This window comes from Phyllostomus discolor, chromosome 5, assembly GCF_004126475.2.
Source record: "Phyllostomus discolor isolate MPI-MPIP mPhyDis1 chromosome 5, mPhyDis1.pri.v3, whole genome shotgun sequence".
NCBI lineage: Eukaryota > Metazoa > Chordata > Mammalia > Chiroptera > Phyllostomidae > Phyllostomus > Phyllostomus discolor.
In genome coordinates this window covers 117,389,384-117,412,907 of record NC_040907.2, presented here as the reverse complement: position 1 = coordinate 117,412,907, position 23,524 = coordinate 117,389,384, and the positions used below count along the sequence as shown (strand labels likewise).

General features: G+C 40.9%; 1 protein-coding gene across 4 annotated transcripts; it reads left to right on the top strand.

The window, feature by feature from the left end:
• Nucleotides 1–38: 38 nt before the first annotated feature.
• Nucleotides 39–10,731, top strand: DYDC2 (DPY30 domain containing 2). 4 transcript variants are annotated; one of them, XM_028513508.2, is made up of 5 exons: nt 1,313–1,465; nt 3,808–3,965; nt 5,211–5,365; nt 5,726–5,849; nt 10,205–10,731. In XM_028513508.2, exons 2-5 carry the CDS (start codon nt 3,866–3,868, stop codon nt 10,222–10,224), a joined length of 399 nt encoding a protein of 132 aa, XP_028369309.2. In that variant the 5' UTR covers nt 1,313–1,465; nt 3,808–3,865; the 3' UTR covers nt 10,225–10,731. The 4 variants fall into 4 exon arrangements, with proteins under 4 accessions (XP_035882633.1, XP_035882635.1, XP_035882634.1 ...); XM_036026740.1 differs by lacking the exons at nt 1,313–1,465; nt 10,205–10,731 and adding an exon at nt 39–99 and having other exon boundaries at nt 5,726–6,554; XM_036026742.1 differs by lacking the exon at nt 10,205–10,731 and having other exon boundaries at nt 1,300–1,465; nt 3,808–4,051; nt 5,726–6,554.
• The last annotated feature ends 12,793 nt before the right edge of the window (nt 10,732–23,524 follow it).

Genomic DNA, 23,524 nt, shown 5'->3' with positions numbered 1-23,524 from the left:
AAACCGTAGCCTCCCGTCGCGTCCCGTCGCTAGGCAACGAGAAAGCTCGCCTCGAGGGCGTAGGGGGAACTCAGCAAACTCGAATCGACCGAACCTCAGGTGAGCGAGTGCGTGGGGCGGTGGTGTGAGAAGGAAAACGTGCAGTGGGGGGAGGGGGCTAGCGGGTGGGTGAGCTGAGAGCGCTTGGGAAGGAAGGTGAGAACGTGCGCCCAAGAGGAGGGGTGGTGAGACTACAGAAGAGACTTGCACCGTGGAGGCTGTGAGGAGGAGCTGCGGAAGAGAGGAAAGATCTGGGCGGTCCCACGCAATGGGAGAGGTAAAGGGACAGCGCGCTCATCGGGTGGAACCTAACAGGGCTGCCTGTCTATGAAAACACCCCCTCTACGGATGACACCTGGCCAGAGGAGACAATCGCTGCAGGCTCCATGGGCCTGTATTTTCATGACTTCGCACCTTTGCACTTGCGGGCGACCTCTGCTTTGGCTCCTTTCAGAATCAGCTCAAGTGCACTCGCCTCCCGGAAGCTGTCCAACACGAGCCAGTCCAGAGCCTGGGAACTAGGCAGTCTTCTCTGTCCTAGTTTTGTACACAATACTCTGCTAGAATTTCCCATGTTCTGTTTTAATTCATGTGCAGAGCAATGCTGGGCAGAAGCCTCAGTAAACGTTGGCTGAGATAAGTGCAAAACTGAGCACTAACAGGTGGAGGGGCTTGTGCCCTTGCTTGGGCTCACAAGCATTAGAGCCCTAGCTGATTAAGTCAAGAAATATTTACTGAGCATCTACTGTGTTCCTAGCATTGTGAATAGAGTGTGAACAAAGACACTCTCCATGCTCATTGACCTGTTTTACTGAGTCATGAATAGGGAACACCAGTGTAAGCAGACTTTCCCAGGAGCTCTGGGAAACTCCCCCCAAATAGCTCTACCCCCTTGGTGAGTGTGTCCTGAGTTGGTGTGGAGTGAGCTGTGAAAGCATCCCTTTGCCCACTCCCTCTCCAAGCTTCACATTGTGGTTCTGTTATTGTGGCTCAACTGTCTTGGCAGCAAGCCTTGGTAACTGTCAGATCGACAGTATTTCATTGAGACCATTGTTGAAAGTGTGCAATTTGGAGCAAATGCTTTGTCCAGAAAGGGTTTGCCACACACTACACAGTGTGGCAACTTGCCCATCTCCCTCCTCCTCATCAACCACCAAGGACTGGGAGTGGAGAGACTTCCTGGGAATGCAAAATTAGTGATTCTGTGCTCTGGAAAGGGCAGTTCTACAATAATAAGGGCAAAGTGAATTTGTAACTTTGAATTAGCTAGGGATTTTATTATAATGTATACTGAATCTGTAGGTCTGGGATGGGACCTGAAAATCTTCATTTCAACAAGCTCCCAGCTGATGCAGTGCTGCTGATCATGGACCACCCTTGAGTAGAAGGGGAGTAGAAGGTCATTTATCCTGGTGCACTGATTCAGGTGGGACATTGATTGGCAGGTGGAGATGAGCTCCACACCCATTCCCACCCTCCACCTGAGGGGGAGGAAGAAACTTTACCCTTAAGGTTCTTCCAGCTAGTCTAATAGTTCATTAGACATGAGACAGATTAACAAAATAAATGACCAAATTTAATTTCATACATATGTATGGGAACCCTGCACACATGACCCCACATACATGAGAGGTTCAAAGACATAAAGGGAAAATGAGGTATTATATGACATTCTGAGCTAAGGATCACCTTGGGGCTTCAGAGGAGAGGTAGGTCATTGCAGGACACCAAGAAGAACATGTTCAGTATTTAAAATTTTTCCCTGCCCTAGGCATAAGGTTAAAATGTTATCTCCGACAACCTCTTATTATTGGAAAAGCCTCTACTTCAAATTCATCTAGGTAGTTGAGGGGAGGGCGCCGAAGTTTCTCTTGAGACTGAGGGTCTTGGTTGCCTTTAGCTCAAAACAATCTACGTATCACAGAGGCACATCTTCGGGTGACTCATTCTAAATACCCCAACCTTAGTGACTTCAAACACACATTTATCCTTTTATAGTTTTTGAAGTCAGAAATCCAATATGAGTCTTATAGAGCTAAAAACAAATTGTTGGCAGAGCTGGTTCCTTGAGGCTCTAGAGGAGAATGCATTTCCCTGCTCTTCCTGCTTCTAGAGGCTACCCACATTCCTTGGCTCATGGTCCTGAATCACATCACCATTTTTTCCCCTCTGCTTCCATCATCACATCTCCTCTGACCTACTGTGTCCCTCTTATAAGGAACCTGTGATTACATTGTGTCTACCTGTATAATCCAGATAGCCTCCCCAAATCAAATTCTTTAATCACATCTGCAAAATCCTTGCCAGATAACATATTTCATAGGTTCCAGGTATTAGGATTTGGCCATCTTTGGGAGCTCCTACTCAGCCCTACCACACTGTATACTTCCTAAGAACAAGGACATTGTCTTACTTACTCACATTTCAACTACCAAAACCAGGAATTTGACCTCGATGTCATTCTGTCATATAATCTACAATTCACACTCAGTTTATCCAATTTTCCTAACAATGTCCTTTGTAGAATTTTTTTTCTGGTCCAGATCCAGTCTAAGATCATGTATTGCATATATCTGTTACACCTGTTTAGGCTCCTTTGATGTGAATGGTTCCTCATCTTTTTTTGCCTTTCATGACCTTGGCATTTTTAAGAGTTCAAGTCAGTTATACTCAGTTGGGCTTTGTTTGGTGTTTCCTCAAATCAGATTTTTGCACTGGGGGCAGGTATCCACAGAAATGTATTATGTCCCACTAAGAAGCATATTACATCAGAAGACATGTGATGTCATTGTCTCTTATTGATGATGTTTACTTTGATCACTAGGTGAAGGTCATGTTGGCCAGGTTTTATCACATAAACTTTCTGTATTTCCCTTTGGACTTAATATAATTTGTGGGGAGAAACTTTGAGACTATATAAATATCCTATTCCTTATCAAATATTCACTGAAATTTAGTATACATTGATGATTCTGGCTTGAGTTACTCTATGATGGGTATAAAATGGTGATTTTTTTCAAAAAAACTCCATTATTAGTTGGCATTCTACTTGCCATCTCTCTCATTCACTTATTTGTTTTTATATGGACCCATGGATTTTGTTTTACTCAATTAGTTATAATCTATTACAGTCATTATGTATTTTGATAATTAAATTGCGCCAAATTCAGCCAGCAGTGGCCCCTTCAAACTAGTTCCTGTGTCCTCAACCATTTTATTTTTCAACAGTTTCTTCCTGGAAAAACAAAATGCTTCAGGTTTATTGGACTTTTCCAACCTCAACCTTGGAATTGGCCACTTCTCCAAGGAGCCCTGATTCCTTTTAAGTAGTTGCAGGTATTTAAAGATAAATTCTGTGTGCTCAGTGTGCTGCTTATTGCTATTAAGGTGTTTTTGCTTCTTGGCCTTTGCAGTGGGAAGAGCTATGAGATAATATATTTTTTATATATTAATATCTGTGTATCTATCTATTTATCTTTCCTTCCTTGAACTGCATAATGCCTCCAGAAAATGTTAAGACTATATCTAAGTCTTTATTAGTCACTTTATTATTAACTCTTTTGGAGTTAAAACACGTGAACTTCAGGAATATGGAGTTAGTCAGGAATAGGCCAGGGGCTAGGCCATTTCATATCACGATCTTCCACTGTAATAGCAAATATTTATTAAACACCTACTATATGCCAGGCTTAATGCTTTATACATGTTTATTGTCTCCTTTAATCCTCACAGTTATGAAGCACATACCTTTGTTATTCTGTTTTACAGATGAGAAAACCAAGGCTCACAGAGACTGGTGACTTGCTGAAGACCACACAGCTAATAAATGGCAGAAGCAACACTGGAACTTGGTCTGTCTGATACCAGAGTCTGCGTTCATGCTGCTGCACTGCAGCACTACTCCTATTTGCGGTCTAACTCAGGCTGTACTTCCAGCTCTTGAACTCTCATCAGTAGTGAATCCAGGGCCATCATCTCAACCTAAAGTAGCTTCTTGCTTAAAAAATGGAGAGTGAATATTGTGTGAAGTGCTGGCAGAATTTCTGACCAGCAGTAGCTATAATGCCTGGCATTTTCCCTCCCTATTATCCCCAGGGCTTCTCAGTGTTACCTTATGAAATAAGGAAGACTGTCTCATCTATGTCATAGATGACTATTGCTTCCAATCTCTTAACAGCATAGCTTTCTGGGTACTCAGAGCCCCTCTTTGGACCCATGTCTGCTCAGTTATTTCCTTTGTGCTCAAAAGTAGAAATATGTGGGTAAGTGGAGGCTTCCCATCCAAGTACTAACCAGGCCTGACCCTGCTAAGCTTCTGAGATCAGGAACATTCAGGGTGGTATGGCCCTAGACGTGTAAGTGGAGGCTTCAGCCACACTTAACCATCAATCTACCAAGTTCTTGTTAGGCCTGAACTCTTCTGGGACCTATTGTCTGACCTAGGAGAGCTTTAGGAAAAAATCCCTTTGAGTGTAAGAGCTACTGGTTTGTATGTGTTTATTGATTCTTGGAGAAAGGTGGGATCCAGAAACCTCTCATATTTATCCTGATGAATCCTAATTATGAAACTGAAAAGCTGGCATTCATGTTGCCTATCACCACCAGAACCAATAAGCAGAGACAGGGATTGAATCTTTATGGATGCTTTATTCAGATGGCTGGCGATCTGAGAAGATGGTGGGTTATATACCCTAACAGACCATCTTACATTTCCTTTCAAGCCAGCCTTTTTTATAAGGAGAAAAAAGTGTAGGTAAGGGATTTGAAATTCAGGAAAGCTGCAGCCTGGCAAATGTCCCTAACATCCTTTTGTCCGTTGACTAGCAGTTTTCTATCTGGATCCTATATCCTTGGATGATATTCTTTATCTGTATCCTGGGCATCAGGTTGTCTCTCCCTGGAGCACAATGGCTCATACACCATCTTGATTGCTTATGGTTTCTTCTTTAGCACAAAGGTTGAATTGCTCATGGTCTCCTGGAGTCAGGGTGGGCCATACTTTCAGTTCCTGAAAATAGCTTTTTACATGCATTAACTGCTAAGCTTACTGACTATTACCAAAAACTAAAAATTTCTATCTCTTGAGTCCCCCATAAATTGGTTAGAATGTGTCTATTTTTAAAATCAAATTAGATTTCTAAAATAGTGCGACTCTTTTGATGTGTCCCAAGCCCACAGGATGGAAACTGATTACTTGAAGAGATGCTTTGGAAATTGCCTTGCCCAGGCCCTGGCAGAGGTGGCAAAGTTTCGACCCAGTGACCCCATAGAGTACCTGGCTCACTGGCTGTATCATTACAGGAAAATCACTAAAACAAAAGAAGAGGTGTGTGTATGTGCACGGGTCAGCTTGGGGAGGGCTTTCCAGCTTTTCCACAGTAATATGGGATCCAAGGCAGAACTCTGGAGCTGGCCTGGGGAGTTTTTTGGTTTATTCAGTTTGTGAGAGTGGCTTAGGCCCAGAAATCCTAGAAGCATGGGGAGTTTAAGCGGGGTTGGCTGAAGAAGGAATAAAACTCACATGACTGATGAATTGGTGAGTTTCGAGCTACTAACAGCCTAAAAGCTCATTACGAGAGCAGACTCAGGACACCTGAAGGGCCTGAGGCCAATCCCAGGGAGAGAGGGCCTATTTGTGCATGCTTCCCTAGGGCTAATCTGATTTAACTCTGTCACTTTACCCCAGAACAGGCAGAAGAAGATCCAGTTGAAGGAGGAATATGATAATAGCCTCAAGGAAACCAAAATGACAGAAATACTGAAGCAAGAAGAGTATCAGATTGAACGAGAGTGTGAAAAGTTGACACCAGGTAGGGAGGAGGAACTCAGCATTTGGGTGCATACATCCCAGTGATGGACACCAGGAAATCCACAGTCATCATCCTGGCCACAGTGCAAAATGGGTTGAGGTCTCCATTAGCCTCCATTTTTTCTGTGTTTATATGTCAATAAGATCATGGCCAATGAAAAAAGAAAATGTTTAAAGGTGATTCCATTTTAGATTTCAGGAAATACTTTAGATGTTACTGGTTTAAAAAATTCATATTTAAAAAGATCTAATATGTCACTTAGAACAAATATATATTTTTTCATAATTACTTAAATACTTTTATTAAAAGAAAACACACATCAAGTTTCATGGTTTCAGAGAAGGTTTGGAGAAAAGAGTGCTTTATAAAATTTTAGTAGTTTTTCTTTAAAAAAAATAGACACATGTATAGTCTGAAGAGCATAATGAATACATGTTAAAACAACACAAAGAAACATGGAAAATTAGGTTAACTTGAAGGCAAACCAAATTCACCAGGCCTTTCATATATTCAAATTATGTTTGCAATAAAAAGTTTTAGTATCACAATTTAGAATAACATAATCTAGATAATAGATTTTGAAAGTTTTACATTTAATTCTACTTGTTTAGTGGTTATGGCTATTTTTTCATGTTTCATTCAAATGTGTTTTATAAACTTTTATGATAAAACTAAAGAATTGTGGGTTTGGGGGGGAAAACTTTTTAAAGAATTGTGTGAATATTTTTTAATGAGACAATTCATTCTCCTACAGTATTTCATTCTGCTTTTCATTTTTAAAGTATTTTTTGTTGATTATGCTATTACAGTTCTCCCAATTTTTCCCCCTTTACATGCCTCCACCCTGTCCCTCCAATCCTCCAGCCCTCCCCCGGCTTAGTTCATGTCCATGGGTCGTACATATAAGTTCTTGGAGTCCTCTGTTTCCTATACCATTTTTTATGTCTCCCAGTCTATTTTATGCCTACTAATTATGCTTCTTCTTCCCTGTACCTTTCCCCCCACCCCCCCACCCCAAATCCCTCCATGTGATGTCCATTTCTCTGATTCTCTTCCTATTCTGGTTGTTTGCTTAGTTTTTGTTTTCATTGTTTTTCTTGGGTTCAGTCATTGATAGTTGTGAGTTTGTTGTTATTTTACTGTTCATATTTTTTATCTTCTTTTTTTTTAGCTAAATTCCTTTAATATTTCATATAATAAGGGCTTGGTGATGATGAACTCCTTTAACTTGACCTTATCTGGGAAGTACTTTATCTGCCCTTCCATTCTAGATGCAAGTTTTGCTGGATAGAGTAATCTTGGGTGTAGGTCCTTGCGTTTCATGACTTCAAATACTTCTTTCCAGCCCTTTCTTGCCTGCAAGGTTTCTTTTGAGAAATCAGCTGATATCCTAATTGGCACCCCTTTGGAGGTAACTTTTTCCTTTGTCCTTGCTTCATTTAGGGTTTTCTCTTTGTCTTTAATCTTGGGTAACTTAATGATGATGTGCCTTGGTGTGTTCTTCTTTGGATCCAACTTCTTCGGGACTCTCTGGGCTTCCTGGACTTCCTGGAAGTCTATTTCCTTTGCCAGATTGGGGAAGTTTTCCTTCATTATTTGTTCAAATAAGTTTTCAATATCTTGCTCTTGTTCTTCTCCTTCTGCCACCCCTATAATTCAGAGGTTGGAATGTTTCAGGTTGTGCCAGAGATTCCTCAGCCTCTCTTCATTGTTTTGGATTCTTGTTTCTTCATTCTGATCTGGTTGGATATTTATTTCTTCCTTTTGTTCCAAATAATTGCTTTGAGTCCTAGTTTCCTTCCTGTCACTGTTGGTTCCCTGAATATTTTGCTTTATTTCATTTTGGGTATCTTTCATTTTTCAACCAAGCTCAATCAGTTCTCTGAGCATTTTGATTACCAGGGCTTTAAATTCTCCATCAGATAGATTGGTGATCTCCTCCTCGCTTAGTTGTCTTTCTGAGGTTATGCTCTGTTCTTTCATTTGGGCCCTATTTTTCTGTCTTGATGCAGCTGATAGGTTGTAAGGGGGCAGGGCCTTAGGTATTCACCAGGCAGAGCAACCCTCTTTGCTGTGCTGTGGTGCTGCCTGTGTGGGAGGGCCCAGAGAGGGAACAGTGCAGCTCGCCTGCTCATCTGTAGCGCAGCTTTCAATGAACTCTCCTGGGAGACTGGGAGAAACCCCCACCATAGACATCCCCACAGTCTGCCAAGTCGCTGCAGTTTTTCTGAGTTGACTCTCATGATTCTTTCTTTAATTCCTTGGTTGTCAGAGTTCCATGCAGTTTGATTTTCTGGTGCTTTGGGTTGTTTGTTGATTTTAGATTGGTTGTTATCCTCCTTTTGGTTGTGCAAGGAAGTGAAGGATTTCTACCTACACCTCCATCTTGGCCAGAACTCTGGAGCAAATATATTTTTATACAGGATCCTTTGAGCCCTTTTCAAAAATTATTCCATGTTTTTTTAAAGATTTTATTTATTTTTAAAGAGAGGGGAAGGGAGAGAGAAAGAGAGGGAAAGGAACATCAATGGACGAGGCAACTGATAGATGTATCAGTTGCCTTTTGCACACCCCCAACCAGGGACCTGGCCCACAACGCAGGCATGTACCCTGACTGGGAATCAAACTGGTGGCCTTTCAGTTCTCAGGCCAGCATTCAATCCACTGAGCCACACCAGCCACGGCAAATTATTCAGTGTTTTTCAAAAACCAAATATGGTTATCATTATATACTTCAGATATATTATTTTATTTATTTATGTATAAAGCCACAGATACCACCCCTGTAACAGTGGCCATAAATGAATAACTTAGAATAGTTGGAAATAACTGAGTGTTTATTTGTCTGATAAGCATATCTTTTGTCTCCATAATTTCTGCCACAATCTTCTGGAAAATGTGTCATTCTGTGTTTCTACAAAGTACATGATGCCCAGATAGGAAATTGACTTACTGAGCTTGAAATATGACATTTTTGTAACTATCACTACATCCATGTATTAAAAACTTTAATACAGTCTTATACAATTAACAAGCTTTTGCTAGTTTTCAAAGCCCACTTTGATGAAAACATGAAAGTATTAAGCTTACTTACATTTATGTGGATATGCTCAGTTTTACTCATAAACAATTAATAGATTTTTTAAAAGTCTGGATGTTTCATAAATAAATCAAACAAAAATTATTTTATACTATTGTTAGACAGTAGTCTTATCACCAAGCAGACCGGGGCCCATCCTTGCAGCGCCTTGGTGAATGACCCAACAATTAATGCTGGAAGGAGCAGGTCTTTCTTTATAACATTCCAACCCTGGGGGTGCTCAGAGCTCCTCAGCTCAGAACCCTCCTTTCCCATGAGACCCAGCACTTCCCGTGCTCCCTACCAGGCCACTAGCCGAAAACATCCCCAAAAGTTTCCTGTGTTCTTTTTTTTTTTAGATTTTATTTTATTTATTTTTTAGAGAGGGAAGGGAGGGAGGGAGGGGGGAGAGAGAGAGAGAGAGAGAGAGAGAAACATCAATGTGCGGTTGCTGGGGGTTATGGCCTGCAACCCAGGAATGTACCCTGGCTGGGAATCGAACCTGGGACACTTTGGTTCCCAGCCAGCGCTCAATCCACTGAGCTATGCCAGCCAGGGCTCCTATGTTCTTATCTGTACTGCAGTATCTGGAGTACATTGCTATTAGCTTTTGTATAGTAGTTCAGAAATCATGTGCCATGTTACCCTGGATTGTGGTGAAACTCAGGAAAGGCACAGGTCTTAAAAGTCCAGGTAAAATCCAGGTGTAGCAGGATGGGATCTTGCAAGGAAGTCCTTTGCAGCTCCGGAGTCAGCTAGAGCAGGCTCTATCACAGCAACAGCATCTCCTTTCTTATTAGTCCAGGCCACGTGGCCTACTTCCTCACTGTAAACTACATAGCTGCTTATTTCTCTCTTCCAAGCCCTATGGCAAAAATCCCTTACTACAGATAGTATGTCTCTTCTTTCACCACTACTCCCCGCATGGCCAAAAGCAGAGTGTGCATGAGAGAGAGAGAGAAAGAGAGAGAGAGAGAGAGAGAGAGAGAGGGAGAGAACAATGGGTGCTATATAATCCCCTCTTCATGTCTCTTCTACTCCCTTCCAAGCCACATGACAGAGAGAGAGAATGGTTGCTGTGCTTGAGTTTAAATCCTCACTCTGAACTTCCTCTATAGCCCCATTTCAAAGTTTTCTTTTATGCTTTGCTAGAACAAGTCTGTTTCCATTTTGTTCTTAGTCTTGAGCATGAAAATGGCAATATTATGTTCTTGCCATACTAAGTGTGTTTTACTGTCTGCTAGTGACTTTTTTGCTTTTTTTGTTTTCTCTTTAGCCACTGATATCAGTAGCTAGTTCCACAAAGAAGACCATATTCATGTAGGAGAACATAAAACTCCTTGAAAAGGAGTCCTGGAAGCAGGAATGCCTGTGTGGTACTTCTAATATGATCCCAGGAATGCCTCAAGAGATTCCTTCTTCCGACTCATCTGGCCAGGCTGGCTAGAATGTCAAAACTCCACAAGAAGTAAATTAGTAGGCTTTTCAACATGAAGTACTCCCGAAATGCATTCTGGCTCCATATCTCCTTATGTTATCAGAGGGTGGATAATTCTGATGATGCTTCTCTCAAAGCTGCAATCCAAAAACACGGTCATCTAGAAGAGCTCTCACCTAAAGATGATAACCGTATGGATTAAACCAAGATTTGAGGGGCTGTGGACGGAGGTGTCTGCAGGGACTCTCCAGCTGAAGTTCTGTTCTGATGGCTATGAAAATTCCTTAGTCATGTGGAAATTTGAACTAGTTATAGGATAAAATTAACTCAATAAGGATTTAAAATAAATAACTGAACTGATGAAATATTTTCCTCCTGTGTTATTTATTTATTTATTTATTTATTTTTGGAGACTAGGCAGTGAAAACACAGCTGTGTCATGTGATCATGTCTTTGCTTTACTGAACTTTGCAGTCAGGCCCTCCAAGTGTCATACCTGCCCCAGACTGTACCCCTGTTACTGACAACACATATTTTGAAACAGCTCCAGTGTCAACAAAATTCAAAGATTTGAACATTTAAAAAAATTATTTTATATCTATAGTCATTCAAATATCATCTATATACTGGTGACTTCAGATTTATATTTTTAACTAAGATTTTCTTAAATTGACTGCCTGTTTGACATATGCTTGGATTACCAATGGACATCTTAAAACTTAATTTATCCAACTGGAATCCCTGATATGCTCCCTGAACCAGTATTGCTCCCTTCTTCTATTTGCTCAGGTCAAAACTCTTGGTTTCATCCTGTACTCTATTTTTTTTTCATCCTCAATCTGGTCTGTTGGCTTTCCATTTAAAATAAAAACAGAACTCACCCACTTGAATGTAGCCCAAGCTACAATTATCTTTTGCTTAGATTATTACAGTAGCCTGTTAACTGGTCGTCTTCTGCCCTTGACCTTTCCCAGTCTATCCTTCTCAGTCTTTGAAGCCAGGATGATTTTAGTAAAACATAAGTCAGATCTTGCTTAATGAGCAACTTCCCATCGCAGTACCAGAAACATTCAAGGCACTACCTATAACCTGCCAGCATCTATAAGATCTGCCTGCTTCCCCATCACCTTCACTCTCTGTATTCTCTCCACTTCAGACACACTGACAAGGCATGGTCCCACCTCAGAACTTTTGCTTTCTTCTTCTTTTTCTCTCTTGTGATTCTCCCATCTACCCACATACCTCCATTTCTGCAGATTCTCTTTTCCTCGGGTCTTTCTCAAAGGTTGCCTTTTCTTATTTATTTTTGTATTTATTTATTGTCTACAAAACTCAGCATGATGCAGCACATAGGCTATAATCATCTAATGCATACAAGATGAAATTAAATCTGTTTCTCAAGTGTACCCTTATTGTATTTATAAGTGGAAAGGATTTTTCTCAGTCACTACATAAAAGAAAATGTGGTCCTGATACTTCTGAAGTAAATCTCTAAGACCAAAAAAGGAGCTCTTCTTTGAAAGCTTAGCAGGATTTGTATGATAACCCTAGGAAAATGGCCTTAATTTTCCTTTACCAAAAGTTGCCTTTTCAGCGAAGTGTTTTCTGGCTGTCAGATAGATAGATAGACAGACAGACAGACAGATAGATAGATAGATAGCTATCCTACCTATACTTCCTATATACTACATACATCCTATCTGGACTTCCACACACATTTGGTACCCTCTTCCCTGTCAGTCTCCTTCAGTAGAATGTGAGCTCCATGAAGACAGGAATTTTTTCTCTTTATTTTTGTATCCCCAGCACCTAAAACTGCCAGCACATAAGAGATGCCCAATAAATATCTGTCAAGTGCATAAATGAATTTATACAAGGGCTAAACTCAGCAAATGTGAAAATGGCAAGGTAGCCATTTTTGATTGGCACAAGGATTTGTTGGCAATTCCACACCCCTGACCTTTTCTTCTAGCATAGGCTTGGCTATATATGTGTGTCCCAGTGCAAAATGAAAATGTGGGCTTTGTTGTTAAAAAAGTATTACATATTTCATCACGGTAATAGCAGAGCATTAAACCAAATTTACTGCCATTCCAAATGCAGGCCCCCCAGGACTGCACAGGTCACATACTCATGAAGCCAACCCCACTTCAGGCAGAGCTGCCCTCCACAAGCAGTATTGCTGATGGGGCCTTGGGATGGGCAGCTCATATACATCAAAGGTCACATGACGACCCTCTTAAGGACAGGTGAGATCTCCCACTGTGCTTCTCCAACAGACGCACATACACACATTAATCTAAGGCTGCCTCAGGACTCTCCATGTGCCCAGCTTAAGGAAAATGCTCAGAACTTTGTAATCCACTACAACTGTGTGTCCTCTCTTTGTCTTATGGGTGTGGCTGGCTAGCCTAGGTCAGAGACTAAAAATGGGCCCCTCACAACTCCAGAGGATGAAAGGGGTTCTTAACTACCATTCATGGACACTATGGTCTGAACAGTCTGCTATAGACTAGCCTAGTAACCTAATATCATTTAGATGGGGTTTCTTTCTTTCTTTTTTTGTTCAGTCCTCACCTGAGAATATGTTAATTGATTTTAGAGAGAGAAAGGGGGAGAAAGAGAAATATATATGTGACAGAGAACCATTGGTTGGTTGCCTCTTTTCTGCACCCTGACTAGGAATTGAACCCTCAACCTAGGTATGTGCCCTGACCAGGGATTGAACCCTCAACCTTTTGGTGTATGGGAAAACGCTCCAACCAACTGAGCCACCCAGCCAGGGCTAGAATAGTGTTTCTATGAGAAATGCCTTCTTGTTGCAGGATGATAGAGGTAGAAACATGTTATAAACAATAATTCAATTTAATGTTCGGAATTGCCTAAAATGCCAGAATCTCTGCATTCGATGACTATACCATACTGCTTCATGAGATCTAAGAAATAATTTAAAGGTAAACTCAAGAAGTTGGTCACTAAATAGGATGAAGAGGGTAGAGGTAGAGAAAATCCAAGATGGCTGCTAGTTTTCTAGCTTGTATCACATGAATTGATGGTGGTGGATTTTCCTGTAATAAAGACACAGGAGGAAGAGCAGGTGTGGGCGTGTCAAATATGTAGTGCCTGTGAAAGGCACTGGCAGGTTGATGCCACAAGATAGGTCAGCCTTGAGTGATAGCCCCTTCCCCTGATCCCTAAGGAAGTCCAAAGACCCCAGCCCAGCCTGTCTTATACAGGAAGATGCCAACACAAGGGGTAAAATGTGCTGCATGTCATTTGAAGGGGCTTCACAAGGTTTGAATTTCAACTCTGAAAATGGTAAGCTGTTCATTTCCAAGTTTGTTTTAAATATCTGACATCCGGTGGGAGGTACTCTTGGACATTGGAAGATAATTATGTTTGGCCTAAAAGGGCATCACTGTTTCTTTTCTATTCTAGAAGTAAATTTAGCTTCTTAGCTATGTTTTAAAACCAACATTAAAATATTTCCCACTTTTTCCAAATGATCCTGACACAAGCTATTTTGGCTGGTGCGTGGCACTGATGAGTTCAGCCATGTAAAGTAATTCTTTGATGGGACAAAACCCAGCAGACTCAATGGAGATCTGAGGTAGACAGCATAGAGGATGGGCAGGGAAACCTTATTATCAAAGAGCCAATGAGTGATTGGCGGGGGGCGGCACAGGAATCAGCTGAGGGCCAGCAAGGTAAAATCATGTTAATTTTGTATTTTGATATTTAGCAACAATGAAAGAAATGTTTAAGTCATTCACAGTAGTGCTTTACAACAGAGATGAATAGAAACAACTGATGGCTCCTTCAGACAGTCCTTCCTGGCCCCAGGGACAGTCCCTCCTGGCCCTAGGGAAAACGCTTGCCATGATGATCCACAGTCACTGATGCTTCTATCCAATTCCTTCTAGTGTGCCAGGACAGGAGAAAGAATGAGGACCCTCTCTTCTACATTTTAATATAGAACACTGAGTGGATTAATTTTCTATTGGCTGTGTAACAATTATCCCAAGCTAGTGACTTAAAACAATACTAATTTTTTTGAATTTATAAAGTGTTTTTATTTATGTATTGTGCTTTATCTCTCTTAAGAAATCATTCCCTATCTCAAAGATATGAAGATAGTCTCCTATGTTGTTTGCAAAAAGTTTTATCATTTTGCTATTTATATTTAGATCTTTAATTCATCTAAACCAGCCCCCCACCTTCTTTCCTTCTTTTTGGTAAGGTATAAGGTAGAGATTACCTCCCCTCGCAAATGGATAACCAGTTATCTCAGCACCATTTATTGAAAATCCATCATCTGTTGATTTGAACAGCCAGCTCTAAGCCATGTATGTGTAGATTTCCTTCTGGCCTTTTATTCTATTCTATTTTTAACTCATTTATTATTCAGATTTCTGTAGGTCAGAAGTCCAGGCAAGACTAAACTGGGTGTTCTGCTCACAGTTTCACAGGCTGACATCAATATGTTGGCTGGGGTTACAATCTTATTAGAGGCTCAAGTTTCTCTGTCAAGCTCATTGGTTATTAGCAGAATTCACTTCCTGCCTCAGGAGAAACCTGGTATTTTTCCAAGCCCCTGCCTTCCCCATACCTCTCCATTCCAGAAGGCCAGAATTCTGGCCTCAACTGCTCCTCCCAAATCATTACTCCCAATCCTCATCTTAGTTTTAGTTTTTTTAATATTTTATTTATTTATTTTTAGAGAGAAGGAAAGGAAAAGAGAAAGAGAGGGAGAAAAGCATTGAATTAGTTGCCTGCCACATGCCCCCAACCAGGGACCTGGTCTACAACCCAGGCATGTGCCCTCACTGGGAATAAAACCTGTGGCCTTAGGTTCACAGGCCAGCACTCAGTTCACTGAGCCACACCAGCCAGGGCCCCACCTTCATTTTTAAATGCCTCAACTGAAACACATGCCATCTAACAACTCTCTACCTCTGATGATTCTTAATACTAATACAGTTGTATTTACATTATCTCACATATTTTACTGACCTTTTAAAATTTACATTGCCCTAGTTACTATGTAATTGTCCAAAAGTCTTTAAGAAATTGGAATTCAAATATAAAAAGAACCCGTACAACTCAACAAAAAATAACAAACAATCCAGTTAAAAAATGGGCAGAGACCTAAACAGACACTTTTCCCAAGAAGGCATACAAATGGCCAACAGATATATAAAAAGATGCTCAACTTATTAGCTATAATGAACATGCAAATCAAAACCACAATAAGATACCACCTTATACCTGTTAGAAAGGCTATTATCAACAAGACAAGCCCTGGCTGGTGTGTCTCAGTGGATTGAGCACTGGCCTGAGAACCAAAGGGTTGCTGATTTGATTCCCAGTCAGACACTTGCCTGGGTTTGGGCCAGGTCCCTGGAAAGGGGGAGGAGGTGAGAGACAACCACACATTGATATTTTTCTCCCCCTGTTTTTCTCTCCCTTCCCCCTCTCTAAAAATTAGTGAATAAAATATTTTTAAAAAATTCTTTTAAAAAAGGTTTTCCTCATCTATGAAAAAAAGACAAAAAATAACAAGTGTTGGAGAAGTTGTGGGGAAAAAGGAACCCTTGTTCACTGCTGGTGAAAATGTAAACTGGAACAGCCACTATGGAAAACAGTATGGAGGTTCCTCAAAACATTAAGAATAGAGCTATCATATGACCCAGCAATCCCTCTTTTATCTACCTGAAAAAATTTGAAAACATTTATTCATAAAGATATGTACTCCTATGTTCACTGCAGCATTATTCATGTTGGTCAAGACATGGAAACAACCTAAGTGAGCTTTAATGGATGATTGGATAATGTGGTACATGTATACAATGGAATACTACTCAGCCTTAAGAAAAGATGAAATACTACCATTTATGACAACATCAATGGATTTTGAGAGTATCGTGCTAAGCAAAATAAGTCAGACAGAAAAGAACAAGAACCATATATATGGTTTCACACACATGTGGGATATAAAACAGAAAGCAACAAACTAACAAACAAAATAGAAAAAAATCCTCCTAGACACAGACAGCAGTATGGTCGTTACAAGAGTGGATGGGGGCTGGGGAGGTAGAAGAGGGTAATGGGGGTCAAATATATGGGGATGGAGGAGACCTGACTTCAGGTAATAAGCACACAGCGCAGTATACAGACGATACATTATAGCATCATACACTAGAAACTTACATAATCTTATCAACTAATGTTACCCCAACAAATTTAATAAAATTTTTAAAAAGACATTGGAGTTCAACACAAAATTGTGCATGATAAATAACACTAGCGCCCATGAAAATTAAGGATTAAAGAAGAGTGCTGGGCTAAAATACAAGAACTTGTATTTTTTTCCATTGTTCCTTTCATTTCTCGTATCCACTAATTGTACAGAATTCTATTGAATGAACCTTTACTTACACTACTTACACTTACTTGAGTGCTTTTTCTTTTTCTTTTTTTTTTTTTTGAGGGAAAGACCTATTTAACCCTTTGTCTACTGTTCCATTGCTCTATACTGGCCTGGTTTAGGTCTCTTGATCTTTTTCCCCACTAAATGAAATCAGGTTTTTTTAGAGAAATGATTTCTTCCTAGGTGCAAGACAGCAAAAGTTAAATGGGAGACATTGTGTGGTTGTTGTCAAAGATTAAGGATGTCTTCAGAGGGCCCTGGGTGGAGAGGTCAGCCTGGAAAGAGAGGCTACCAGTGACCCAAGATCTTAATGAGAAATCAGTGCTTATAATTAATTGGATCTATTTGTGCCCATGGAGAACCATAACAAAAAGAATAAACATGTACTAGAGCAGTACTTCTCAAGATTTAATGTGCATACAAATCACCTGGGGAGCTGGTTAAATGACTGGCAAACTCTGAGTCACTAGATCTGAGGTGGGCCTTGTCACAAGATTATCTTCACAATATAGTCTTTCCTATGAGTCAGCTGGGCAACTGCTCTGCTAGCTGCCTGCTGTCTAGCTCAGCACCAAGGAATAGATAAGAGTCACGCAAGGTAACTATGCTATTCACTTAGCTTTTATTGAACATCAACATATATCAATATCCTACTCACCCTCTAACAATCTAAGAGAAATATAACATACACACATAGCAATCAGTGGGGAATAATGACCTGAGTCCCAGAGTCTCAGTCTGCAGGTCCAGGAGACACCACAGTGGGCAAGGGAGTCTTCAGCATCTTGCAAGGAAGGATCTCGGGAGCCAGGTGGGCAGCAGGACAGACGATGTCCTCAGTCCTGCAGGGTAGAGCCTCCAGTGGCTGATGCCAAGGGGGATCAGCACGGCATGGAGCAGCAGTCTGGTGTGTGGAGCTCAGCTGTCTCAGCAGTGGCCTGGAGACTTTTATGCCTTGAAAGTGGTGCACTCCACCCTTCTGGGTCTCTTGATAAGTGTCTTGGCACCCCTGATGGCAAGTGTAGGTGGTCCTGCTCTGCAGATACCTTGGGTGTGTCTCCTTGACAGATGGATCTGCTCTGACGTAGGTACTAGTTTCCTTCTTGAATCACAGTGTCAGGGCTGACTGGCAGCCACCTTAGTTGACATGAAGGACTCCACTTTGTTTTATATACTTTATGCTACCTTGGCCAGACCAATGCCATTTTATTGGTCCTGTTCTCCACAGGCCTGACAGTCTGTTTTTCTAACATGCAGATTCTGCATCATGTCTAAACAGATAGTCGAAGAGCACACTTTGAGTATTAAATGCTAGAGCAGAGTTTGAGCAGAGTCTCGAACTTAGCATTACTGAGATTTTGGACATTCTTTGCTATGTTGAGCTATCTTGTATGTTGTAGGATGTTCAGAAGCATTCCTGGCCTTTACTCAATAGATGCCAGTAGTACACACACAGCTGATCAACCAAAAATGCCTCCAGACATCACCCGATGTGCCCTGGGGACAGGGTGACCAACTGTCCCCGCTCACCTGGGAATGGGGAGTTGCCCAGGACACTATGTTTCAGTCATGACATCAGGAAAGTCCTGGGAAAGCTGGGACTTTTAGTCACCCTATCCCAGAGACAAAATTGTCTTCCATTGAGACCACCGTGCTAAAGTCAATCTTCTAACATGGGTTAATTAGTAGCCATTTCCTTTTAGGAAATGGTGGGGTGAATTTGGGAAGAACAAACCATTTGCTGGCAAAAGAAATATGTAACACTGTGATCTGTACAGTGGTTTCTTATTTACCTCAGGTAGTTACTGTGGTAATGGAAAGGCAATTTATTTTGTTTTCTACTTAAGACTAAGAATATTTTGTTTTAAAAAAATAAATTTAGGAGGAACAGAGCAAGTGGCCTAGGTTATCGAAACATTTTTGAAAGCAGGACATCAAAAATTATAGCGATCATTGAAAAACCAGATGGTAAGGAGACTGCTTCAGGACAAAAGGGACCCAGGAATCAGTGCGGAGACCAGGGGGGTTGCAGTACCCAGGCCCAGTGCTCCAGGGTCTGCCTCACAGCACCCGGGAGAGCGGAGTCACTGCTCCCTCCTGAGACAACAAGGATTGAGCAGCACTGGGAGAAGCCTTGTTGCTTGAAGGCACAGAGAGGGAAGTGAGACTGAGAGACAATCACCCAGGGGCTGCGAGCACCCACCCGTAGCCCTGGGAGAAGTGAGTGCCTCCAGCCGGCTCGACCAGGGGCGGCCTGGAAGTGCGCCCCCACCCCCAGCCCGGTGGGAGTGTGGATCGGTGGAAAACCCAGACCTTGCAGCCCCATCAAGGAAAGGGCACTGGCATTCTCAGGTTTCTTGAGCCTGCAGTGCTGAACTGTGGAAGTGTGCACCCCCTCGGGAATCCTGACTCTCGCGCTGTGAACCCAGAAGGGACTCAGCGCTTAATGTGTTCCTAGAGCCCGAAACTCAAAAATTTGGTGGATGGGCGTGCTCTTTTATGATCCCTAGAGATTGCACCGTGAATCCAAAAAAGTTGCGGGTGCTTCCTGAGAACATAGTGCCCACAGCAGTGGAATGTGGGGGAAGGGCATGTCACCTTGCAATCCCAGGAACTTGCATTGTGAAACCAAAAAGACGCAGGAGCCCTGCGGGGCCCCGGAGCCTGGGAGACCACGACAGTGAGCTCCAGAGGGCATGCTAGGGAGCACCCAGAGTCCTGTAGGGGAAAATCAGATTGGCCCTGGGGAGAGAGCCCTGCTGGCCCTGGGGATAGTACCTGAGAGACTTACTGAGATTTGACTGGGAAGAGTGATAAGCATTTCAAATGCCCCTCAGCCTGCTGAAGCCAGCAAGACCAGAAAAACTGGTCTGGCCAGTTAGAAACAAACAAGAGGTTGTTTTGTTTTGTTTTGTTTTGAGGGTTTTTTTGGCTGTTGTTGGTTGATTGATTTTATCTTGTGTTTTAAGTGACTTTTTATTTTTCAATTCTTATTATTTTTATATCACTCAATCCCTTATGTTATTCTTCCATTCATCCTAGTATTATTCCTTCCACTCCATATTTATCTCTCCTGCACTCCATCTTTGGCTCCCCCCCCCCTTTTTTTGAGCTTGCAAGTTACTGCGAATTTGTATTATCTTTTTCTCACTTTTCCGACATTTTTTATTTTAATAGTATTTTGGTATTCTTTTTCTTTCTGTATAATCTTCTTTGCTTGGCTAGTTATACTATCATTTGATAGGTTGCCCCTGTTATCTCAGTCACAGTGTGTTGATAATTTACTATCCTTCATCTGTGTTCCATTAGTACACCTCTCAAGGTTCTATACTCCTTATTCTTGTTATCTAGATCTCATAGATTCTGCCACAAGATTCTTGCTTTAATATTACTGGAAATAAGACCTAGTTCATAAAATTGTAAATACTACACAACAGCCCTACCTGATCTCAGCCCACTTGGCAATTTCCTGAACTATATTATTGTGGGGGTTGTCTCTATTCTTTTACATACTACTCCTATTTACTAATCTTTATTCCAACCCTACCTCAGAATCTGACCTCCCACAGCCTCACAGCTTTCTAAATCCAACTAACAATCCTTTCATCCCCAATAAGAGTCTTACCTTCTTTCCATCCTTTCTAAAACGTGGATAGTATGGTGGAGGATCACAGTTGACACTATAAGTAGCCAAAAGATATCCCATCTCTTCTCTGCTGGTTGATAATATAAATATCATAGTATACTGTCTTGCTGTCCTAAACCATTTTGCCTTACTCCTCCAACTGATCACAAAAAAGAATAGGGGAAGTTGTGAACACAAGATACACGAAGGAGACTGCACCACTGAATCTCACAGGTATTCTACCACAGAAGTTCACACCATAATCACAGGGAACCAGAACAGATCAATTTAAGAAACAGAGGCTAACAAGAAGAATCCCTGGAACAATGAGAAAACAAAGAAACAATCCCCAATTGAAGGGAAAGGAGGAAGCCTCAGAAAAAAATGCTAAATGAAATAGAGGCAACTCAATTATCAGATATTGAGTTCAAAACAATGATTATCAGGAAGGTCAATGAACTCACAATGAGCTACCAGAAACTAGAGGGAAGCTACAACGATCTCACTGCAAACTATATAAACATGAAAAAGGAAATAGAAACTCTCGACAAGGGCCAAGAGGAAATGAAGAATGACATTTCTGAACTGAAGAACACAGTAGAAGGAATGAAAAGCAGGACTGATGAAGCAGAAGATCGGATCAGCGAGCTAGAGGACAAAGTAGAAAACAACGCCCAGAAAGAGCAAGAAAAGGAAAAGAGGCTCAGAAAGAATGAAGAGGGATTAAGAGAAATACAAGACAATATGAAATGTAATAATATCTGTATAATAGAGATACCAGAAGGAGAAGAAGAAGAAGTGCAAGGGATAAAAAACCTAGTTGAAAAAGTAATGATGGAAAACTTCTCTAATTTGATGAGAGAAAAAGTCACACAAATCCAGGAAACACAGAGAGTCCCAATCAAGAGGAACCCAAAGGGGCCCACCTCAAGACACATCATAATTAAAATGGCAAAATTTCAAGACAAAGAGAGAATGTTAAAGGCAGTGGGAGAAACAGGAAGTAACATACAAGGGAGCCCCAAAAAGGCTAACAGCTGACTTCTCAATGGAAACACTTCAAGCCAGAAGAGAATGGCAAGAAATATTTCAAGTAATGAGAACCAGAGGTCTGCACCAAGGCCACTTTACCCAGCAAGGCTCTCAATCAAGATAGAAGGCCAAATAAGAAGCTTCCCAGACAAAAGAAGTCTAAAATAATACAACTCCACCAAACCAGCTCTGCAACAGTTGCTAAAGGGACTACTTTAAGGAAAGGAAGGAAGAGAGAGAGAGAGAGAGAGACGTACATAAAGGACAATGAATAAGTACCTATCAATAATAATCTTAAACGTAAATGGATTAAATGTTCCAATCAAAAGACATAGAATAGCTGATTGGATAAGAAAACATGACCCACACATATGCTGCCTACAAGAGACCCGCCTCAGGATAAAAGACCTGCACAGGCTGAAAGTGAAGGGCTGGAAACAAATCTTCCAAGCAAATGGACAGGAAAAAAAAAGGCGGGGTAGCAATACTCATATCAGACAAAATAGACTTCCAAAAAAGGGCCATAAAGAGAGACCCAGAAGGTCACTTCATAATACTCAAGGGAAGAATCCACCAAGAAGACATAAATATTGTAAATATATATGCACCCAACATAGGAGCACCCAAATACATAAAGAAAATCTTAGAGGACTTCAAGAAAGATATGGACAGCAACACAATTATAGTGGGGGATTTTAACACCCCACTATCAAAAATGGACAGATCTTCCAAACAAAATATCAACAAAGATATTGTGGCATTGAACAATACCCTTGATGAAATGGACTTTACTGATATACACAGAGCCCTCCATCCAAAAAAAGCTAAATACAAATTCTTTTCAGATGTACATGGAACATTTTCAAAGATTGACCATATGACAGGACACAAAACAAGCCTCAAGAATTTCAAGAAAATTGAAATCATACCAAGCATTTTCTCAGATTACAAGGGACTGAAGCTAGAAACGAACCCCAAGGAAAAAACCCAAAACACTCAAAATCATGGAGATTAAATAGCATGCTGTTAAACATGAATCGGTGAAGAATGATATTAGGGAAGAAATCAAAAGGTTTCTGGAAACAAATGAAAATGAACTGACAACAACCCAAAACTTATGGGACACAGCCAAGGCAGTCCTGAAAGGGAAATTCATAGCAATTCAGGCCCACCCAAAAAAGTTAGAAACATTCCAAACAACCTAACCCTATGTCTACAAGAGCTCGAGGAATAACAACAAAGACAGCCCAGAGCAAGCAGAAGGAAGGAAATAACCAAGATCAAAGCAGAATTAAATAACATAGAGACTAAAAGCACAATTCTAAAGATCAATGAATCCAAGAGCTGGTTCTTTGAAAAGATAAACAAAATCGACAAACCTTCAAACAGACTCATCAAGATAAAAAGAGAGAAGACCCAAATAAACACAATCAGAAATGAAAGAGGAGAAATTACAACAGATACCACAGAAATACAAAGGATTGTAAGAAATTACTATGAAGAACTGTATGCCAGGAAATTTGAAAACCTAGGTGAAATGGACAAATTTCTAGAAAAATATAATCTTCCAAAACTCAATGAAACAGAAGCAGAAAGCCTGAACAGACCAATAACAGCAAAAGAAATTGAAGCAGTAATCAAAAAACTCCCAATACACAAAAGCCCTGGACCAGATGGTCTCACAGCAGAATTCTACAAAGCATTTAAGGAAGAGCTAACCCCTATCCTTCACAGACTATTCCAAAAAATCCAAAAAGATGGGAGACTCCCAAACTCTTTTTATGAGGCCAACATCATCCTAATTCCAAAGCCAGATAAAGACACAACAAAGAAAGAAAACTTCAGGCCAATATCACTGATGAACATTGACGCTAAAATCCAACAATACATTAAAAAGATGATACACCATGACCAAGTGGGATTCATTCCAGGGATGCAAGGATGGTTCAATATTCGCAAGTCAGTAAATGTAATACATCACATAAACAAAAGCAAAGACAAAAACCACATGATCATATCAATTGATGCAGAAAAAGCATTTGATAAGGTACAGCACCCATTTATGATAAAA